At 43.0% G+C, this 21354-nt stretch overlaps 1 protein-coding gene across 9 annotated transcripts in view; it reads left to right on the top strand.

Annotated features, from left to right (window-relative positions):
* TSNARE1 (t-SNARE domain containing 1) overlaps window positions 1–21354 on the top strand; it is a 510738-nt gene that overhangs the window by 168057 nt on the left and 321327 nt on the right. For all 9 annotated transcript variants that reach the window (XR_012659332.1, XM_075085935.1, XM_075085934.1 and 6 more), the window contains 2 exons: window positions 5715–5792; window positions 14816–14885. Coding sequence is in view for 8 of the 9 variants with exons in the window: in XM_075085935.1 (XP_074942036.1) it covers window positions 5715–5792; window positions 14816–14885 (148 nt within the window). In the remaining variant the exon portion in view is untranslated. The remainder of the gene's footprint in view (window positions 1–5714; window positions 5793–14815; window positions 14886–21354) is intronic.

Raw genomic sequence — 21354 nt, 5'->3', positions numbered from 1 at the left:
CAAAGGAGCAAAGATGCAGGTGAAATAAATCTGTGGCTGTCTTTTACAGAGCACAGACGTTGCTCTCAGTGGTGCATTGGGGAAAAATGCAATGTAATTCCGAGGTGTTGAGCTGCTTTAATACAGCCACGTTAAGTACTGTAAATAGAAAGACTGGATGCTTCTCCTAGTCTTCCTCTTTCCCATTTTATTGGAGTTATTGCAATTGTTGCCTCTGCTTTTCTGCAACTTTTGAGTTATTTTGGGTTTGCTACAAAATTGAGTTCAGGGAGGCAATTGGCTTCACCTGGCTGCAGAAAAGCTACCAGGAGCTTCAAATTAGTGTAAACTAATTAATAGGCAAGGAAGATTAACATGGGGAACACAGTCAGTTTTCAGTAACATTAACTAAAATGGCATTCCTGTAAATACATTTACCATGCCTGTTGTCCTGGACCTCTAGCTATTCCATTCGGACTTTAAGTATATCCAGATCACTAAAGACAAGGCCTTGTGAGCCTGCTCAGGTTTCACATTTGGTTTGTCTTGAAGAAGAACTGAAAGACATTTCTACTTGCCAGCTCGCTCAGATTTCTCCTTCCCCCACCGTGACTGTTGCCGGTGGTGGTTGGAGCTAATAATTGATTGTCATAGTGCCTGAGAGCCCCAGGGATGCCCACGTGCATCAGCAGCATTGTCTGCCTCCTGAGCAGGATGAGGGAAGCAGACCATGAGCTCCCGGGTTATATTTTGCTCCAGGCACTGACACCACATCCCTCCGCTGGCCAGTCCTCATCCTGAGCGTCTCCTGTAGACAGAGGTGTGATGAATTAGAGATTATAACTGTATTGAAACATGGAAAAAAAGCACTCTGAGTCTCCACTGGAATAATAGCTGCAAAAATCATGTGTGAGGCTTGTATGGATCTGTAAGGTGCTCAACTGCTCTCTACAACTACCTGAAAGGACGTTGTAACAGGGTGAGTGTCAGTCTCTTCTCCAAAGTAACAAGTGACAGGACAAGAGGAAACAGCCTCAAGTTGCACCAGGGGAGGTTTAGACTGGATATTAGGAAAAATTTCTTCACTGAAAGGGTCATCAAACACTGGAACAGGCTGCCCAGGGATGTGGTTGAGTCACCAGCCCTGGAGGTGTTTAAAAGATGTGTAGGCATGGAACTTGGGGACATCGCTTACTGGTGGACTTGGCAGTGTTTGGTTTACGGTTGAACTTGATGATCTTAAGGGTCTTTTTGAACTCAAATGGTTCTATGAGTCAGTTTCCCTTTTTTTTTTCCCTTTTCTTCTTTTGGTGCTAGTCCAGAGTGCTATGGTAGCACCATGGTCAGGAAGCCATCTCTGCACTGCAGAAGGGTATGAGATGGTGTTGCATGTCTGGATTTAATCCTCATGCATTCTCACTGATTTTTGCCTAGAGGAAGCAGTTTCTGGGATAAACTATGCCTGGAACAGCTCCTGATTTTCTTTTGGCAATACAGAGCCAAGCAGCCAGGTAACAATAAAATATGGTTTGTTCCCTCGCTCAGTTTTATTTACTACTGGACATATTCCCTTCAAGGTTTGTTTGAGGCAGTTTGCTGGGATGACAAGGTGGGAAGGCTTAACAGCAGGGAGAAGGCAGCAAAGTCTGGTGAAAGGGACTGTTTGGCTTTGATGACATCCACTCCTTCTCCCTCTCTGTCCCTCCTCAGTGCACCATCAGCATCATTGGACAAGGAATATCTCGTACTCTGCACATGCGGTTATCACATAATGAGATGCAACTATTTTTCTTGCGAAGGAAAGAGATTGTTGATGCAATAAATAAGCACACAGACAACAACAACAACAAAACGAAAAGCCAATAAATGCATTTCCAGGCGTGCAGCAAGGTGGATTACCAGGCAGTGGCTCTATCTCAAGCTGCACATTCACATTAAGTTAACATTCATGGCTGAGGTCTCCTATTGCATGTGGCCAGGGAGCATATAAACACACTTTGCTTTAGCAGATGTGTACCCTTTCCATTCGCTGCACCTACCTGTAGCTTTTCAGGCCAAAGACAGAAGAATTAAGAAACAGGAGGAAAATACCAGAAATGCCAGTGTTGATTGCTGCTGCTTTAGCAGTTGCAATAAATATAACAGGTCGTCACCACTTGCTAGGTGGGGAGGAGGTTGAGCTGACAGTGGGGGAAGTTGGGTTGTCCTGTTTCCTGCCAAGGGGATTCTGCTGGAAAGCAAACAGGGAAAATAGCTGGAAACTATAAAAATGCTTTGGAAATATCTAGTTAAGGAAGTGGAGGAGAAGTGATTTTCACGTAGGATTCTGTAATGTATCCACCAAAGCCCCTTCTCAGGATTGACAGTGAGAGTAAGAGTCACCTTTCCCCAGCTGCAGCCCTGAACTCTGATAGCAGTGGGGTATGCAAAGTAGTTACTGGATATCAGCAACCTCATATTCCCTCTTGGGGAATCATAATATTTTAGCACTCGCTTTATGTAGTCAAAGACGTTTAATTTTTTATTAGACACAAATGTACTTTGCATTTACTTTCTTTTGCAGTCTTGGTATGTCTTCACTTAGCTTGGCAGTACAGATGCATTTTTGCTTTGCTTTCTGCTGCTGTTTTTAAATTGTTTTGCTTGTCTGCTTGAACTGCTGAATCCTCCATGAATAGTTACAACATTTCTGCTTGATGTGTGGAAGCTCAAAATTGGAGCAGTTAAAACAAGCTCCTTGTTACTATTTTCTTTTCTTTTCTAAAACAAAAATAAAATAAAACCAGAACTGGCAGCATGCTGTAACATGAAATAAAAGCCCAGGGGCAGGAAACTGCAAGCCAGATTCAATGCAGTTCTCTCAGATAAGCCGTTCTCTGAGCATTGCATTTTCAAAGTAATTGTTTGCAAAATTCTGGCCAAGGTTGCATCTGCCTTTGTTTTTTTTTTTTACTTGATTTGCACTTGTTTGAGCTATGGGGTTGTTGTGGTGCTCTTTATTAGGTATTTATGGATTCTGATTTCAGGCCTTCAAGGGTGAGTTGATCATCTCACAGTCCTCTTGCATTTGGTTAAAATAAATATGCTGAGATTTAAAAGGTTAGGTACTTTTATGTCTTCAGAGTATGATCCTCACACGTTGTCCTGTTGTATTTTGCTTCTTTTCCATTAGGGAAACATGGTACAGGGTGAGAAAATTGGTCTCCCCATGGCCACGCAGGGGAGGTTGGATAAATCCAACCCTCCTAAATTAGCACATGGATTTCTGGCTAGCTTTTTAACTTTACGGACCAACTCTGTATACACAGTGATGCTCATTGTTTCTATCTCATGGTGTTGCAGGGGCTCCAAAAGGCAGGCGTGCACAGTCTGTGCAATGAAGTTGGTGCTTCTTCTGCCTTTTGCAATATTTGAGGTATTTCATCTTTGTTTTTGGGGTGATTTTGGCATTTTAAATGACTCCCCAGTGGTACCCGCTGGATGCTGTGAATCAGCAGGAGTACCCCCATGTGGGAACACGTTGAAGTCTGCAGTGCGTATTATTTTGGGGGTTTAATGCAATCCTGTTCCTAGCTGGGTGCTTATAATTGAGGACTTGAAGGCGTTTCCAACCCTTGTTTTGGTTGCCATCATGGTTCATCTGGAGCTTTGTTCAGCAAAGTACTGAAGTGCGTGTGCACTCAGGATCACTGGGCCAGGCTAAAAATGTGTTGAGGCAAAGTCAGTGTTTCTATGGATAGAAAGGAAATAAACAGGTAAACAAACCTTTCTCTCCCCAACAAAAACCGCACCCATCCACTCTGCACACACAATTGGAAATTTAGCCAAGCTGAAGCCATGTCCTGGCTGACCCATCCTCCCATATTACTATCCCAGAGCATGTCAGCATGCTGAAAACCCAAGAAAAACCTCTCTAAACTGGGGCCAGTGTAGTCTGTAAAGATCTAAATGTCTTATGCTGTGCTGCTATTTTGTCAGTGATTTCGTGAAAGCTGGATCTTGTTAGTAACAAGTGAAATTCCTGGGGGACAGGTAAGCCCAAGCTAATTTCTTGTGTTATATAGCCACGTATATAAAGCAAAGGAAAGGATTGTCAGGGACAGCTGATTTAGGAGGAACTGCAGGAAAAGAGTGGGAAGAATTCTAGCAATGAACCCCTGTGCATTTGGGTTAAACACCATTTAATGCCCTGGATTTCTGTCAGCCTGACAGCCTGATCCAAGAATTTATTTATGGCTGGTACAGTGCTGAATCGTCTCACGTGAGTGTTGCTGCAGGTGAGATGTGTGAGAAGCAGCGAAAAAATCCCCTGATTGCACTGTTTGGATGTGGAGCTTGTCCCCAAGCACCAGAAGGTGCATCCTCAGGACCAACCTGAGCAGTGCATCAAGCAGGCTTCTCCTTTTGTTCAATATTCATGGTTTTTGCCTTGCTCCATCGCTGACTTTCTGCTCTTCCAAATGTAGGTTGGGCACATGATGTTTTCTGGTTAAGGGATGCAGAATATGGTGTAGTTAGTTTCAGTCTGCTGACTTGAGAATACGAATTTCAGCTCCTGTTCAAGTTTCTGTAATGCTTTGGCTCAGAGGAACAGCTTGCTAATAGCAGTGGCTGTTTGAATTCGCTGTAGTATGTCGGGTGGACAAGCACTGCAAGTGTTTTTGGACTTGACCAAAGTTTCACATAGAGCAGCTTCTGGAAAACCTGCAAAACGACCCAGGTGGGAGGCAGAATAGGACTAAACCATCGGAAAAACTGCTGTAAAGCTGCTGCCATAAAGCTGGTGCCAAAGGCATAGGTATAAATGAGTGTTTCTCTGGTGACTATTACCAGTCAAAACCCAAACCCCTGTTTAAACCTTATTTAAATGATGTATCCTTTTTCTGTAATATAACCCAGTCCAACCTCATGTTGCTCCTTCTCTGGGGATGCTGAAGCTGTGGAGGAGCTTGGCATAGTTTCAGGGGGTTTAAAGTTGGGAAATGAAGATAACAACACACACACCCTCACCCCTCAACCCCCAAACATTCAAACCCTCGCTTCAGTGTTCTTGTAGGGCAGATTTGGGTACCTTGGCCAAAGTGGGACCTTGGGAATGAAGCTGAAAGAAGTCGCCTGGGCAGCAGCAACAGCAATTCTTGGCACTGGCTCACTGACCCTTGCAGTTGGACTATCAGGAAGAAAGAGGCGGAAGGGGAGCCTCTCCTGGGGGATGGAAGATGAATGTGTGGAGGACCCATCAGGGCTCCCATCTCCCTCCTGCCCCAAAAGCTTTGAGCCCATGGAGCAGTTGCACTCTGCCCACTGCTTCCTCCCATTTTCTGAAGGCAAGACCTGCTCGTGTGCCCTCCTGCTCTGGAAAGTGATGGTTAACCATGCCATTGTGCCTGCCGTTTCTCGTTCATTCGTGGCTCTGATACTCCCACTTGATAAATGAGGAGACATCATTTGCATTCCAATTGCTACTAATCCCCACAAATGCTGTCTCAATCCACGTGGGCCGTATCCGCTGTGCTGAAGCAGCGTCTTTACTGTCCTGATGGTGCTTGGTATTTGCCTGTCCAGTGCAAGTTGCGTGATCACACATTGTGTAAGGCTACATCAGACCACCTACTTGGGCTAAATTTCTGCAGTGAGGAGGAACCTGCATCCCCCTTCTGCTGGGAGGTGATCCCCTTTCAAAGTGATCGGTGGTCTCCGGTATTAATATATCTTCTCCCTTTTTGTCTTCACAGCCACGCAGATTGATCCCAGTGAACTACAGGAACTTTTTCAGGAGACTTCAGCCAACGTCTTCCGAATTAACTCTAATGGTGCGTATAATGAAGGGTTTCCTGGTCAATTGTGTGCTGTCCTGCTGATGACTCGTGTGTGTGTGTGTACACGGTGTATGGCAGCTGCTGTTGTCAGGGAGCAAATATTAATGCAGGTTTTCTGCTGCTGCATCTCATGAGCACCAGCACATGTCCAATACACAATTCTTTATAAGATGTAAAAATATTCCACCATATGTTCCATTAAACAGGCACAGATATATTCCAATCCTTGCTGAGACCACATCCTTTTCTATTTTTAATTGTGTCATCTGTTACAATAGGGTGTTAGAGCGCAGAAAGGTGGAACAAGCCAGACTCATTTTCTAATGTGTTGCAACAATACTGTGTTCAGAGCCTGTCATATGAGCTTGCAAAACATCGATCTCCCGTATAAAAACACCAACACCAAAATTCTTCTGTTCTTCTTCACCCTGTAGATGGAGCGGAGATGCTATTCCTGCTCATGTCTCCCCAGAACCTAGAGAATCAGAGTGCTTCCCTCCTTTGGAGATGTGCTGTGGCTCATCAGTTTTGTTGGGTTGGGGGGATGTGTTTTGCAGATGGATATAAACTAACAGTGCTGAATGATAGTTAACGTCGTGGTATCCCAGTTCTAAAATTCACTAGTGTCAGACAAGGATCTAAAATTACTGGGTGCTGATTTTATGGTGGACCTTGAAATTGCTTCTGAATCATCTGAAAGGCTTCTCTGTCTGCACTGTTTTGTGTCTATGGGGATTGGGTGACAGAGGGGGCTGGCCTAGGTGTAAAGAAAGGATCTTAGTGCCTCCTTAAGTCTGTAATTATTCCCCCATGTGTCCCAGGGGTAAGGCCCCAGTCCTTGTAGCAAGAAATCCTTGCTAGAAGAATGGGAAGTAAACATTCTAAAACACAGTTGTCTCTTCTTTAGAGGAATTGTGTATGCTCCATCTGCCAGGAAAATTCAAGCGCTATTTTTTCTATGACTACAAGGGATTGGTAGGTTTGAGTTTACTTTTGACAATTATCACCTTGAGTTTAGGACCTCTGCAACATGGATGTACCTTGCCCAAAGCACTGTGAACCTTGTTGCTGCTCTCCACTATCCCAGAAGGTGAAGGTTTGAAACCAATGCAGGCTCTGGGTAGGCTCCATGAAGTTATTCAAGTGTCCAGCTTGCTGTAAAATCAGAAGGAAAATAATTATTTACAGTTTCTTTTGTGCCTTGGGATGGAATAACCCTATGCAAGAGGACAGGATGGGCCCTGGCTGGCTATAAAGGTATTTTGAAGAAAAGGCCTGGGTGTACTGGTCAACCACAAGTTGAACATGAATTAACAGAAATTATATTCTTGTCTGTAATTACCTAATGGGAGACTGTAGGGTAGGTGGAGCCATAGCCTCTCAGATGTGCATGGTGGAAGGACAAGAGACAAAGAGCATCTGAAACAGAAGACACTCCAACTCAATATGAGGAAAAAGGTTCTGACCATCATGGTGGTCAACGAGTGCAGCAAAAGCCCAGGAGGCTGTGGGATCTCCATCCTTAAAGATTTTTTTCAGAGCTGGACAAGACCCTGAACAACTTGCTCTTAATTGGACCTCCTCTGAGCAGAAGGTTGGGCTAGAGACCTCCAGAGGTCCCCTCCAACCTGCACGAGACTATGATTCTTCAGTAGTTTGTCAGAACCTCAGTTACTGCACATACAAGGTGATTCCAAGTGGGTCAAAAGCAAAATGGGAAATGAACATTTCATGTTTGTTTATTTTTTGTTATTTTTTAGAGGCACAACTGATAGATGCATACAAACAGTTGTTTAAAGCACTTGTTATTCATCGTTTTTTGGCAAACTGCTTGGATACCACAAGTTCGACAGTTTTCTTCACAGAGCAGAATCTGAGAAATTCAGCCATTGGAAGTTGCCTTTTTGTTGCCGGTGATACTTGTCCACTGGGATACTGGAGAGCAGAGGTGGGGTTGATGGTGGTTGGGGTGAAGGACAGCCATGTGCTGCAGAAGGTGGAGAAGTTCGTAGAATCAGAGAATGGTTGAAGTTGTAAGGGACCTCTGGAGGTCATCTGCTCCAACTCCTTTGCTCATGAAGGGCCACTTAGAGCTGGTTGCCCAGGACCATCCAGACTGCATCTGAATGTCTCCAAGGATGGAGACTCCACAACCTCCCTGGGCAACCTGTGCCACTGCTCAGTCACCTTCACAGTAGAAAAGGGTTTCCTGGTGTTCAGAGGGAACCTCTCACACTTCAGTTTATGCCCATTGCATCTGGTCCTGTCACTGGGAACCACTGAAAAGAGCCTGGCTCCATCCTCTTTGTTCCCTCCTTTCAGGTATTTATAGACATTAGTAAGCTCCCCCCTCAGCCTTCTCTTCTCCAGGCTCAACAGTCCCAGCCGTCTCAGCCTTTCCTCATGGGAGAGAAGCTCCAGACCCTTAATCATCTTCGTGGCCCTTTGCTGGACTCTCTCCAGTGTGTCCATGTCTTGTTTGTACTGAGGAGCCCAAAACTGGACACGGTACTTCAGGTGTGGCCTTAATAGTGCTGAGTAGTCGGGAAGGATCACCTCCCTTATCTTCAGGCAATGCTTACCTAATGCAGCTGAGGATGCCATTCACCTTGTCTGCAGCAAGGGTACGTTGCTGGCTCATGTTCAAACTGGTGTCCACCAGGACTCCCAGGCCCTTTTTCCTGAGCTTTTCCTTGAGAAAACTCCAATGCTGTGACCTGGGCTTGTGGTCACTATGGCACCTTGAAACCCCCGAGCTGTGACCACTGGTACTTTGCTTACAGATAGGTGCATAAACGTATTATAGAACACAGAATTACCTGTATTAGCATCAGTCTTGGTTGCTTCAGTGCTAATAGTTTTACCTTGACAATGTTAGTGATAAACAGTAGTAGCACTTCTGCTACTGAATCAAGGGATCGGTGTGAAGCGTAGCAACCTGCTCGCGAGTCTGTGTGTGCTATTAATACCCAAACTGGCCAGGTTAGAGCTGACTTGATATGTTTCTGTGCTGTAATCACAAGTCCTGCTGTAGAGGAATTTCTCCCAAGAAACCCTGAAGATAGCTGTGCATCTTTTTTGAAATGCCACGATCAAATTTCTATTTTTATTACAGAATCACAGAATCACAGAATCCCAGGTTGGAAGGGACCTCAGGGATCATCTAGTCCAACCTTTCTAGGAAGATCAGAGTCTAGACAAGATGGCCCAGCACCCTGTCCAGACGACTCTTGAAAGTGTCCAGCGTGGCCGAGTCAACCCCTTCCCTGGGGAGATTGTTCCAATGGTGACTGTCCTCACTGTGAAAAATTTCCCCTTTGTGTCCAATCGGAATCTCCCCAAGAGCAATTTGTGCCCATTCCCCCTTGTCCTCTCCATGTGACTCTGTGTAAAAAGGGAGTCTCCATCTTCTTTGTAGCTGCTCCTCAAGTACTGGTACGTGGCTATGAGATCCCCTCTGAGCCTCCTTTTCTCAAGGCTGAACAAACCCAGTTCTCCCAGCCTATCCTCATACGGCAGCTTCCCAGTCCTCTGATCATCTTGGTGGCCCTTCTCTGGACCCCTTCCAGCCTGTCCACATCCTTTTTGTACAGCGGGGACCAGAACTGCACACAGCGCTCCAGGTGTGGCCTGACAAGCGCTGAGTAGAGCGGGATAATGACTTCTTTCTCTCTGCTGGCGATGCCCTTTTTGATGCAACCCAGCACCCTGTTGGCCTTCTTGGCCGCAGCAGCCACTGTTGGCTCATGTTGAGCTTTCTGTCCACCAGGACCCCCAGGTCCCTTTCCACAGAGCTGCTCTCCAGCCGGGTGGATCCCAGTCTGTGCTGCACTCCCGGATTATGTTTTCCCAGGTGCATGATCCTACACTTTTCCTTGTTGAACTTCATAAGATTCTTGCTGGCCCACTCCTCCTTATTCTTTGTTAGAATTGCATTAATCCACTCAGTTAGGTTTTGAGCAATTTCTGGTGGTCTTTGTTTCTCCTCTTGAGATGGTATAGAGTGCATGATGATGTGCTTTCTGTTAAGAGCTGCCTATATTGAGTACTCTGTGAAACAGGTAATGACAGTGCCTGTACTTAAAACTATTTTGCAAAATTGGAGAGGGTACAGGGAAGAGTTACAACAACTGTTTTTGGGGCTGCAAGCCAGACTTTAAAATACATGCTATCTGAACTTTTGTTTGAGACATCTAAGAGGACTTGATTGTCTTTCTCTGGGAAGAAAGACATCAAATAGATAGCATAGGGCTCATTAATCTAACATTCTTGCACATAACGAGATCAGGAGATAGGAGTCAAAGCTGGACAAATTCAATCTTTCTGTATGAGGATAAGTAGCCATTAGAACTGCTTATTGAGGGGAATGTGATGGATTTGGCATTGCTTTGAACCTTTAAATCAGGATTCGAATGTCTTTTATAAGATACACTTTAGTCCAGCTACAGTGTATGGTCTTGATGTAGGAGTGATGGGACAAAATTTTATGATAGGAAATCAGATTGGATAATCAGAATTGCTCTCTCTGGCCTTTAAAATCTATGAATCTGTTCTATGAAATCTATGGCCTTTAAAGTCTATGAATCTATGAATTTATAATGCTTTTTAAAGTGCTTTTAGGTTGAAGAAATGCCCATAAGATACTTCACTGTTGTTGCTCTCTTCACCACCCATATTATTTTTTGCCTGCTTAAAGGCAGTTTCATTCATTTTGTGTGTGGCTTCTTCATAGCCTTTTCCCCAAAAGTGGGTACAGCTTTTCAGGAGAGGGATGCCGAGTGTACTGCTAAGATTTTGCAGACCTAATCCACGGCAGGTAAAGAACTTTGCAGGATTATAAAATGGGAAACGATGCCCATGATCCCTTCTGCCCAGTAGAGCTGTACCATATGGTCTCTTCAGGAAACCCAGCAAGCTCCATCTCAGAGCATGTAGCAGAAATCAGTGCTGTTGTTTTTGTAGCACCACACAGGCGGCCGAGCAAGGAATGAACAGCTGCATTGCAGATGTTCACCAGATGATGGTTTGCACTCCTGTTGTGCTGGGCATGGTGTGTTGAACGTCCTTCAGGGTTGCATAAACCCGATCACAGCTGCTGCCCTTTTCCTTCTTTTCCTGCCTTACCTCAGAGTCTTTGGGGTTTTACAGGTTCTCTGTTGTGTTTGGAGACCAAACTATGCATCTCCTTCTTGGAATGCTAAAGGTGTTGTGAGCTCCCCATGCCATACCTCTGGTTGTCTGAATTCCCAAAAAAACAGGTTGTGGGAAGTCTTGGCTATATATTTTCTGTCTTTGGAGAATGACTAGTTTTAATGAAACGATACGTCAACTTTGTACTGGGATTTTAAAGCATCATTGATTTTTATTGGTAACACTACAGAAATAATAAACATTGCATAATTTGTCCCTCTTTGCTCTCCTTACTTTTTGCAGAAGTCTGAGCCTTTGGGGTGATTTAAATTCTTGGGCCATTCAGGACTTGCCTCTTGACCAAGGGGTATCTTTGTAGCTCTGGGCTGATCTTGGCTGATTTCACATATAAGTGCCTCCTGCTCCCTTTTTTCTGCTATGAAAATGGAAATCTTCCTCATCTGTTGAATAAAAATCTTAGCCAGGATAGCTGGTTCTGTTTATGAGCTGCTGGGTCACTCTCTGGCCAGGTCATAAGCTTACAGACTTCTTTTTTTTTAATCCCATCTCTTACAGAAATGTTGAGGGGTAGAGAGAACTTTTTCCTATTCTTTGCATCTGCTTTCTTTCTCTCTAATTCTTTGGGCGCAGCCCCTGTTGAGCATGGGGAAGTTTGTCTGATAGTGCTTTGACTTATGTGAATTTTATGAGGTTTTCTTTTTTTAGTTCTTTTTTCCTCTCAGGAAAAAAGAAAAACCCAACAAAAATAAGATCAAGTACTGGCTGAATTTGTCTTATTGATGGCTTTTTTCCCTACTGATTTTTATGAAGGTTTTGCGTTTATTTCAAAGTATGGCTTTTAGCTGCCTCTCAGTAAATGCCTTATTTATAAGTAAAATAAATAACACTCGTAAAAGGGGTTGGTTTGGTGCATCATGTCTAAAGGGTGGATCAGTGGAGGATATACTGGAGGAATCAGACCTGTTCTGGCCAGACGGAGAACCTGAGTGCTCTAATGAGTCTCTTCCCTCTCTAATTCCCGTTACTTGCTCATTAATGACTCCCTGTAACAGGTTGGTGTCATGCGCAGTCCCATTACCTTGATCTGAGAGGCTGAGCAAAGGATTTTTCAGCACTCCCCAGGTGTGCTAAAGTCTCCACTGCCATCTCAGGATGGTTTCTTATCCCCCATTGATTTTAAGGATTGCAGCGGCATAGACAACTGGTGCCAAACTCTCAGGTTATGTAAATCAGTGCAGCTCTAACAGTAGTGTTCTCTTCTGAATGTGCCTCATCCTGGAAAAGTAGTCTATGCCTTTTAAAAATTAACTGCACAAGGCTTTTAAAGTAAGATGTCCGTTTTAACTCTGGCCTCACAGTATCTCCAGCACAACTTGACATGTTGCTCCTTTGACAGAGTCACTGCTTGCGTGGCCAGAACTGGTAAATTGAGGGGGATTTTCCATATCCAGCACAGGAACTGCACAGATTTTGATAGAGCTATTCTTGGCCAAATCAAGTTAGATCCATCTCAAAATAGTTCAGTCCACCCAAGATCCAGGAGATTCCAAGTGTGAGTCTCAGTTCTGCTGTTTCCCAGCTAAGATCCATATCAAATGCCAACCTTTGGCTCTTCTGGAGCGTGTATCTTGTCCTTTTCGGTTAACTGGCCTTTATGTAAGTGTATAAATAGTATGCTCAAATTAAAATATTACATGAAATTTTAGGATAGGGTCTTAAATCTGAGTCATTTTCTCACTGACTGACAAATGTTTTGCTCTTCTCTTGCATTCCTGTCTCAGGTTCTTTTGCATGTATGTGTCTTTTCCCAAAACATTTTACAGATGTGAAAGCTCTTGAATTTGCCTCAGTGTGAAAAGTGAAGTCTTGAACATTTTTGTGCAACAGGAAAACTGCTTCCTACTCCGTTCTTCTCCAGACCAGGCAGGAGCAAAGGTCTGCATGGTTTTTGCAGAGAACCATGTGTGTATCAGATCTGTCTTTTATGAAGCTCATCTTCATTTCTAGGAAGATGCTGGCAGAGTAGCTTTCACTTTGAATTCTTCTGATTTTGCAGCTCAGGTTAGAAAAGTGCCTGGATGCTGTAGCTGCTGTTTTCCCTTCTGGAGTTGCATACATGACATTAACACGTTCTCAGAAATTCAATATCCGCACAAGTGCTTTCTCTACTCGGACTTGCTGTCTGTTCTCCAAGGACCATGCTCTGCTTTTTCCTGAAGGGTTGATGGGCCCAGGAGTATTTTTAGATGATGCAGAATTTGTCTTTGAAACAGGCAGTATATAGATTGCATGGGACATCAATGTTTTAGGATAGCAAAGGCGGGAAGAGAGGGAATTATAATATCTGTGAGATCTCTGCAGGATCAATGCTGTTCTAGAGAAGCAAATGGTTATTAGTGAAAACTCTCAATTTATTCTTTAAAACACTGAACATCCAGCAAAGGATAATAATTATTAGCTCAGTTACAGACAATTCCTTGAGGCTTTGTCTTACTGAATCGCCAAACTCTACATTAAAATATGTTATGAGATCTAGGAAGCAGGGTGGAAATATATGGTGGTATTCAAGCTTGTTTTGAATACTCCTGTTGTCCAGGCACTTTAGTTACTTTTTATGCCATTTGGTGGCTTTTGGTGTCAACCCAGAGAAGTCCAAAACAGAAGATTTTGTCTGTCAGTGGAAAAATATTAAAGTGACTTGTTTGAAGTTACAGGCCGAGTCCAAATCTGCAGTCATTAAAATGGAGGATTTCTTGAATTTCTATGGAAATAATTGAGCCATGTTTCTAATCTGTTCTTTTTTCCTCTCCTTAAATATTGAAGTGTGACTGATAGTGAGTTATGAGTTTTTACGACTGGAAGCGTCCTGAGAAAATCCCACATATAAATACTAGGATTGTAATTTATTTAGCATTTTCCATTGTGGAAGGTCTTGAAGTACTTTGCATACTTGATACGCTAAGTCCAAAAGTAGCAACCTGCTGTTAATTTGAGAGTGAATTTGAGCCAGTGAACATTCAAGGGTGTAAAAAGGCAACAGTACTCCTAGATTTCTGCCACTTTTTTATACATGCATCCACATGCAAACATATATATTTCTTAATTCTGAAGTCGCTGTGTATTGCAAAACAAACCACGTTTCCAGCTTCCAACTGCTCTTAGGGTATTCTCCTCCCCTGATGGAAACACCCAAGAAGATCTCTAGCTCAAACAAAGGAGGTGATCACAGAGAAGCACCCCATTTTACCTGAGACAAAACATAGAAAAGGTTTGGAGCATTAAAGTCTTGAACAATGAGATAGAAGCTATCAGAATGGTCTGCCTGCCTCTTAATCACTATTCAGAGCAATGAATAGTTATTTTGCCATTTCTTGCCTCTTCATTGAGGGCGCGTTTCCAGCTGGAGATGGTCCTGAGGAGGATAAGCAGTGGTTTCCCACTCCCAGCAGTGCCGCCTGGGTCTCCTGGCAGAAAGCACAAATGCCTCCAGCCCTGGGAATTTCATACAGTTGCTGTAACATGAGGACTTAGAAAGTTTGGGGCTGGCAGAGGCAGAGATCTGTGCAAGGTCCACGAGATAATGGTTTTTCTTGCTGTTACAAGCGGTCATGCCCTGTCATGTCATGGCACATGGCAAAGTAGATTCACATTTTCTGCATTCAAAGCATCCAATTTATCCATTTTGGTGTAATGGAGATTGCCAGATGTCCCCTTTGTCTCATGAGATACCTACCCCAGCACTCCTTCATTGTGTTGTGTTGAAAGAAAATAAATTAAAAGACAAACAAATGAACAAAAATTGAATTTTTTTTTTTCTCTGAAAAAGTGTACTGCTTCTTTATCTTTTCTTTCTCTGCTGCTGACAGTGACCTCTCTGGAACGAAGCCTTCGATCTCTGGGGACCTCAAATAATACTCAAGAGCTGCAGGATGGACTGTGAGTTTGTTTTGAATTGCTGCAGATCTCCCTTTGTCCCAGCCTTTTCATTTTTTTCCTCATCTATCCTCACCCTTTCTTCTGTCCTTTTTTTATAGCTGGACACATTTTTGTCAGGCTTACTTAATTTTGTTCCTTTCTGTCGGTGATTAATGGTAGTAGGATGTGTATTGATCATATAAAGCTTTGCTTGTGCTGGTTTCAGGTGGCAGAGAATGGTAGGTAGATAACAGAAAATGATAGCCCACAGTGAAAGAGGGTTTTCTGTAGTTGTGTATGTGATGTTATTTTTCGCTGGTGTTTTTTTGTTGTTAGACTTTCTTTCTTTCTTTCTTTCTTCCTTTATTTATTTATTTTTATTTTTAATTTGAAGCCAGAGTGGGATGCTTGTGTAGCTTTCTCCTCCCCCTCCTGCCCCCACGTTGCCAAAGACCATGGATGCAAGAGAAAAAAAGAAAAAGAGAGAAGGAGCAAAAAGATATTTTATAGGTGGAAAAGCGCGTTGTGGTGTTGAAACCTGCATCACAGAGTTCAGTTTCACATGCAATAGATACGGTTCATTAAACTCCCTCTTCTAGATGTGTGTATACACAAACACGCATAGTTAGTTTTCATTGTGCGCATGCTAATTAGAGAATTAAAATGGCTTTTCCAAATGTAGCACAATTTATTAAAGCTGCTTCCCTTAATGCAGCTTGCATGCAAAAATCAAGTGCTTAGGATGTGGCTCTAGTTTCGTGTACATGACTGCGGTCCCTGCTGAGATTCAGCTGTGAACAAAGGGGAGAATTTGGTTTCTATTTTTTTATGTTGGCTTTATACACTGTAATTTGCCTGATGGACTTGACTGACCTTCTCAATGCAATATAAACTCTCAGACTGGTTTTCAGTCTCTCTCCTTCTCTCTCCAATCCATTGCTTTCATCAATGCATCAGATCTGCCCTAATTCACATATGCTCTGTTTTGCAAACTTGAGGATTAAAAATAGTAATAGTAATAATAGTCAGAAGATTTGGACCTAAATTTAGGATATTGGACAGGATGTAAGCGTAAAAAGTCAGCCTGTGGAGACTGATGTAATCAGGAAGGATGTTTACATGTGCAAAATTATTGGTAGTATAAAACACCCCAGTAACTGGTGGAGATCCTTAACCCAGGAAAGCCTTTCTGTCACGCAGAGCAACTATTGTACATGCACTCCTAAACTGTTTTTATTTATTTATTTAAGAATCAATTCCTTGACTCTTCAGAGCACTTCAAAAACACGGCTAGATAATTTTCTTCTTTCCTGAGCAGTTACATAAATAGATGCGTAATGCACTAATTGCAATAATTATTTTTGATCTTGGAATTATCATTAATTGTCCAGATAGCTAAATACAGCTTATTTTTATTTTAACTGTGCTTCCCTGCCCCTGTCATCAGCCCCAGAATTCCTCCAGCTGTCTCTTTCCACCCTCCTGGTCCATCCCCTCTCCCCATGCTCTAGCAGACGGCCTGTCCTGATTTCTCCCATTTGGCCTGCTGCATCTCCAGAGAGAACAGTCGCAGGGTGCCAAGCAGAGAAGGACCAACAGCTGTCTTTCCCTCAGTCCTCTCATTCTGTCCTCCTGTCCTAATGCTGGTGTGTCCTTTGCACGGCCCCTGATTTCATTACCAGATGCAGACAAACAGCCTTGAATGCTCTACAAGCATCTCTGCCTGTCTCTCGTGAGAGCTGCACCAGCAGAAAGCAGTATGCCATGAATCACAAGAGCTGGCAGTGCTGCATATATCTCTATGTTCAGGAACAAGCAGAGGGTCAGCTCTTCAGGTGAGACCTCTGGGGCAGCGTTTTCTGTTTCCCCACCTGCAAATCATGGCTTAATCTTCCTCCTTTGCCACTTGACCCCTTTCCTTCAAAGGTTGATGCATGTTTCTCCTTGAACATCCTCTAACTTGGAAGATGGTTGGGCAGCAATAAGTGAACATTTGGTAGGTTTATAGCCTTGGCTATTAGAAAAACAATAGTATATGTGGGCATTTAAATAGTAAAATTGCCACACTTTCTACTTTCATACTAACTACATGACTATCACTCTGCCTAAAACTGTTAGGCAGGCAAGGGGAGGCTGAATATTTGAGAATAGGGGTTCATGGTGAATAGCGGTCCTGCCACATGGGACATTTAGCTGCCATAGTCTGTATACTGCAGAAGTATTTGCTTACCTAGCTGCAAGGTGCTGCTAAAACAGGAAAAAAAAAAACAACAACCCAGAGTTGCCTGACTCCTTTTCAAATTCGTGCAGATTTTCTGCCTCTTATGCACAGAACTTGTAAGGTCATCAGATGAGGGCAGGCTTCTTACTGTCAAATTGGGCTACTCCCTTTTCTGAAACGGTTTCTCTCCCTTTGATAGCTGAGTCATTCAGAATAAGGATTGTATCTGTGGCAAGTGAATTTGGGAGAGTTCATCCCAAATGGAGTGCCACCTCTAGTCAGTGAGACAGACTTGGCTGCAGATGTGAGTACAGTGTATATATGAGGCTCTACAGTGAATAATCTTGGTCAAAGATCTTCCCAGAGCTTTTGTGCTATGTGCTTGGAACTGTAAGTCCTGGCAAGTGAAATGCAAATGCCCCTGAGAAGCTTTAGATGGAGTCAGCTGGATGCAACTGGCCCTGGATTAATTGGGAAGGGAATGGGAGCAAAAGGAAAAAAGGTGCATGGAGCTGGGCTGAGGAGCTAGGGCCAGCAGGCAACGCTGACAGCTTTCTCCAGTGATGCATGGCTACAAACAGCTTGTTAAATACTGATATGTTGCAAGGAAAATCGACTGGTTTTTATTTTTCTTCCCTGACCTTTGGTTTAATAATCCAAGCTCCCAAGGAATTTATCTGCCTCCTTAGCCAGAGGATTTGGGATGAAGGCTTTCTCTGACATTAGGCACTGAAGGTAACTAGCTTTTAATTTAGGCAAATAAACTTAAATGCCCAGATAAATCACTGTCTCTAAGAAACAGTGAAAACCAGTCTCTATTCTTGTAACTGGGTATGTCTAGTTTGTCTCCCAATACCCTCAAAATACAGGCTGGAAATGAAAGCATTCCTGTAACCTGGGCAATGCTTTCTGAGAAGTATGATACACGCCCCCATATCAGTCTTGCCCACATTTGTTCATCACTGACCCAACACATCAGGGGTGAAGGATTCCTTTGCCCAGATGAACACAGAGGCTTGGGTCCAGAGGCATACCCTTTCAATGTTACCGTGAAGATAAAGCTTCCCTTTGTACCACCAGCTGGTTTTTTTTTTTCCTGAGAACAAAATTTAATAAGAAAAAAGCTAGCTTTTTTTTTTTAGGGAAGTTTTAGACTTAGTTTAGTTTCCTAAAAACTTCAGGGGAAAAAAAGTCTTGCGTTTTTTGACAACCTGACCCAATCTTACTGTGACTTCAAGAAAAGAAAGGTGGTCGTGCAGGCTGCAAGTGCATTTGATGGCTACCTCGAAGTCATGAGAGCGAGCATTGAGAAGGGCTCTCGATGCCCTTTGTGTGGAGGCTGGTTGACCGCAGCAACAATCCGTGCTCTCCAAACCAGGCTCCCTGTATTGCTCACCTCAGTGAGCAGCATATCTCCTCATTGGACATTTAGCCTTAAGTCACTGCAGGTGCAAGGTCAAGAACAGTATTGCATTGGGTTGCAGTCATAGCTTATCACCCTTTTTGAAGGGTGTCTGGCATGTAGCCCATGAGTCTTCACTCTGTGGCATTTTTGGATCCTTTACCAGTCACTAGCAAGAGAATTTGCCTGTTTAGGGATGAGTTATAAGAAGGATATTTTCATGGCTTTTAGACTGATGAGGTTTTTTGAGTGTGTCCATACTGCAAAATATTTTGATCTCTCCTGATTTGAGGAAAAGCTCAAATTTCGGCTTCCACCTCCTTTCTCCCATTAACATATATTTTTTACAAAATGTGCACATCATAGAACATGCAGGGATTTTTTTTTCTGCAACTGGTAGAGGTATCAGCTCTACATCTGTACAGTGTGTGAAAATCATAGAATCATTAAGGTTGGAAAAGACCTCTATGATTATCACGTCCAACCAAATAAATCAATCTCTGAATCAAATAAATCTCCTTTTCTGATACAAGTAATATGGCAATAGTCAGCACTCTATATCATAACACCCTTCTATTGCCTTGGAAAAATCAGACATCCAGACACTACAAGGTCACTACCAGAGAAACCACAAGGACACAGATCCTCCTGTCTTTGAATCCTAGTTAAGATGGTCCATGGCAGAGAATTCCTGTGGCCACAGCCTGGGTGACACACCTGAGCAGTATTAGTGAATATATATGAAATATATATAGAAATATATATATATATGAAGCGATCACTGTCAGGGAAACACGGACAAAGTGCATGGTTTTTGATGTATAATGCTTTAATGATTTTACTGGGGCTATGCAGCAGAACTGATTACATTGCAGGACTGCAAAAGATTTCCAAAGTATTTTCCAAACAGAAATCTCAGTTTTAGGTGTGAGATGCTTTGGGGTGAGACAAAAGCAACAGTCCTGGAAGAGGCCAAAGGTGCAGCTTTTGGATTGTTGCTCATGCGTGGCTTTTGGACAAACAGTAACCTTACAGGGCACCTGTTTTCCCCAAGCATGCAAATTGTGCCAAAATGCATATAAGGTTTGACATATTCTTGGCTGGGATTAGAAGGAACTCCGTCTTCCTGACCCTTCCCCAGGCAATTTGCGACATCACCAGAGAATTTTTTTGAGGGTGAGTAAAATCACTTCATCAGTTTATTTTGACATCACACAACCCTGAAATCAAGTCATATCTATGGCAAAGCACAGCCAATGCAATGTATGCGGGGTGCCCTATTTGGGGTGCTCTTGGGAAGAGCAGCATCCCTGTCTAAGCTCGAAGCCTCTCTGAACAGTGAAAGTCAACCGAAGAATGGCAATGAGCACTTCAGTCCACTCAGGCTCAGTCTGAGGTGGTTTGCTGGATTTGTAGAAGCACTTTTGAAACACATTGGCGTTCAGGACATAGTCATTAAGTTTGCGATGGATTGCATCCAGCCATGGTGTTTGCCTGTGTTCATAACACCTTCGTTATGGATAAGACACCTAAAGGTAGGTGTCTATGTGAGCTCAGTCTATGGTGTCTGTCAAGCTTCAGCTCGTCCTAAGATTGATGACGCTTGAGGCGATGGCAATGCCCCAAGGCGTCTGAGACACATATGTGGGGCTGGCAGTTTTGGCACAGGACTTGCTGTTCGGTCACTTCTGAAACAGCAGCTGTAGGCCTGGTGGCACCCTAGGACATCCTTGCCCCTCAGCTTTTCTAAATTGGCATAAAACAATAAAGGCTTTTATCATTTATGTGTATTGTTTCTTTTTTCCTTTCTGATCTTACCCTTTTCTTTGATAAGTTGGAGGTAGAGCTTAATTTATTTTTTTAAAAAAGCTTCTGTTAAAAAGGTTTTAATTCCTTTGGAATGCAGATTCATTTAGAGCAGAAAGATATTTTAAAGTAATAATTTACTGAAAGAAGATTTTTTTAAAGTAAATCAGACACAAGTTTTAATTGTCAGCATGTTTAATTAGGGGGTAGGATTTATTAATATTTTATGTGGTTTTGTTATACTACTTGTACAAGCTTAGAAAAAACACATTTCCATAAATATTTTGAAATGTCATTTTGATTCTGTTAATGTGTTAAACCCTTCAAAGTAATACCTTCCCTGTTCAACTCAAAGCAATCGGATTAACTTTATCTATCCTCCATTTATCGCAGCTGGCATCTATTTCTGACATGAAAAACTTTCTAGGTTTGGCAGCGAAAATGGGTTGCCAGATTGCAACATTTGCATTTAACTGTGTATTACACTTGCTGCATTAATAACTATATTTATGTGACAGATCTCACCCTTAAGAATCCCAGAGCAACAGATATATGCCATATCTGTGATAAATTACTGAAGCTGGTGATGAACTGCAGAACTCTCCAATGATGATAAATTCATCTGCTTTTGACCACTTTCCCTGCTTAGAGAGGTCCTTGGAGTATCCCTTCACATGCCTGAAGAGTTTCTAATGGTCACTACAAATCAGTCTGTCAGAGAAGTTTTTCTTTTCAGTGTTTTCCTCCCAAATTGCCCTTGCCAGAGGTCTGAGATGGACAGAAACCTTGGCCAAAGCAACAGTGTCTTCCCGCTTCAAAATATCAGCCTTTGGAAATAGGCTGTGAATTTTAGGCCACGAAGTGATGAAGCAATGATTAGTTATTTGTGGCAAATGATGGATGCTCCAGGAGATGCAAGCATGGAGAAAAAGGAAAGGTGGCATCTGGGGGATAACCAGCTTTCTCCTCTTGACGGTCTCTTACTGCTGCTGCTTCTTATGTAATTTTTTCATGCTTTCATGTATGAGCTCACAACTTCTGATCTCTCCTCAGTGTCATAG

The sequence above is a fragment of the Phalacrocorax aristotelis genome, chromosome 2 (genome assembly GCF_949628215.1).
Source record: "Phalacrocorax aristotelis chromosome 2, bGulAri2.1, whole genome shotgun sequence".
NCBI classification, from domain to species: domain Eukaryota; kingdom Metazoa; phylum Chordata; class Aves; order Suliformes; family Phalacrocoracidae; genus Phalacrocorax; species Phalacrocorax aristotelis.
This window is presented reverse-complemented; position numbering and strand designations above follow the sequence as displayed.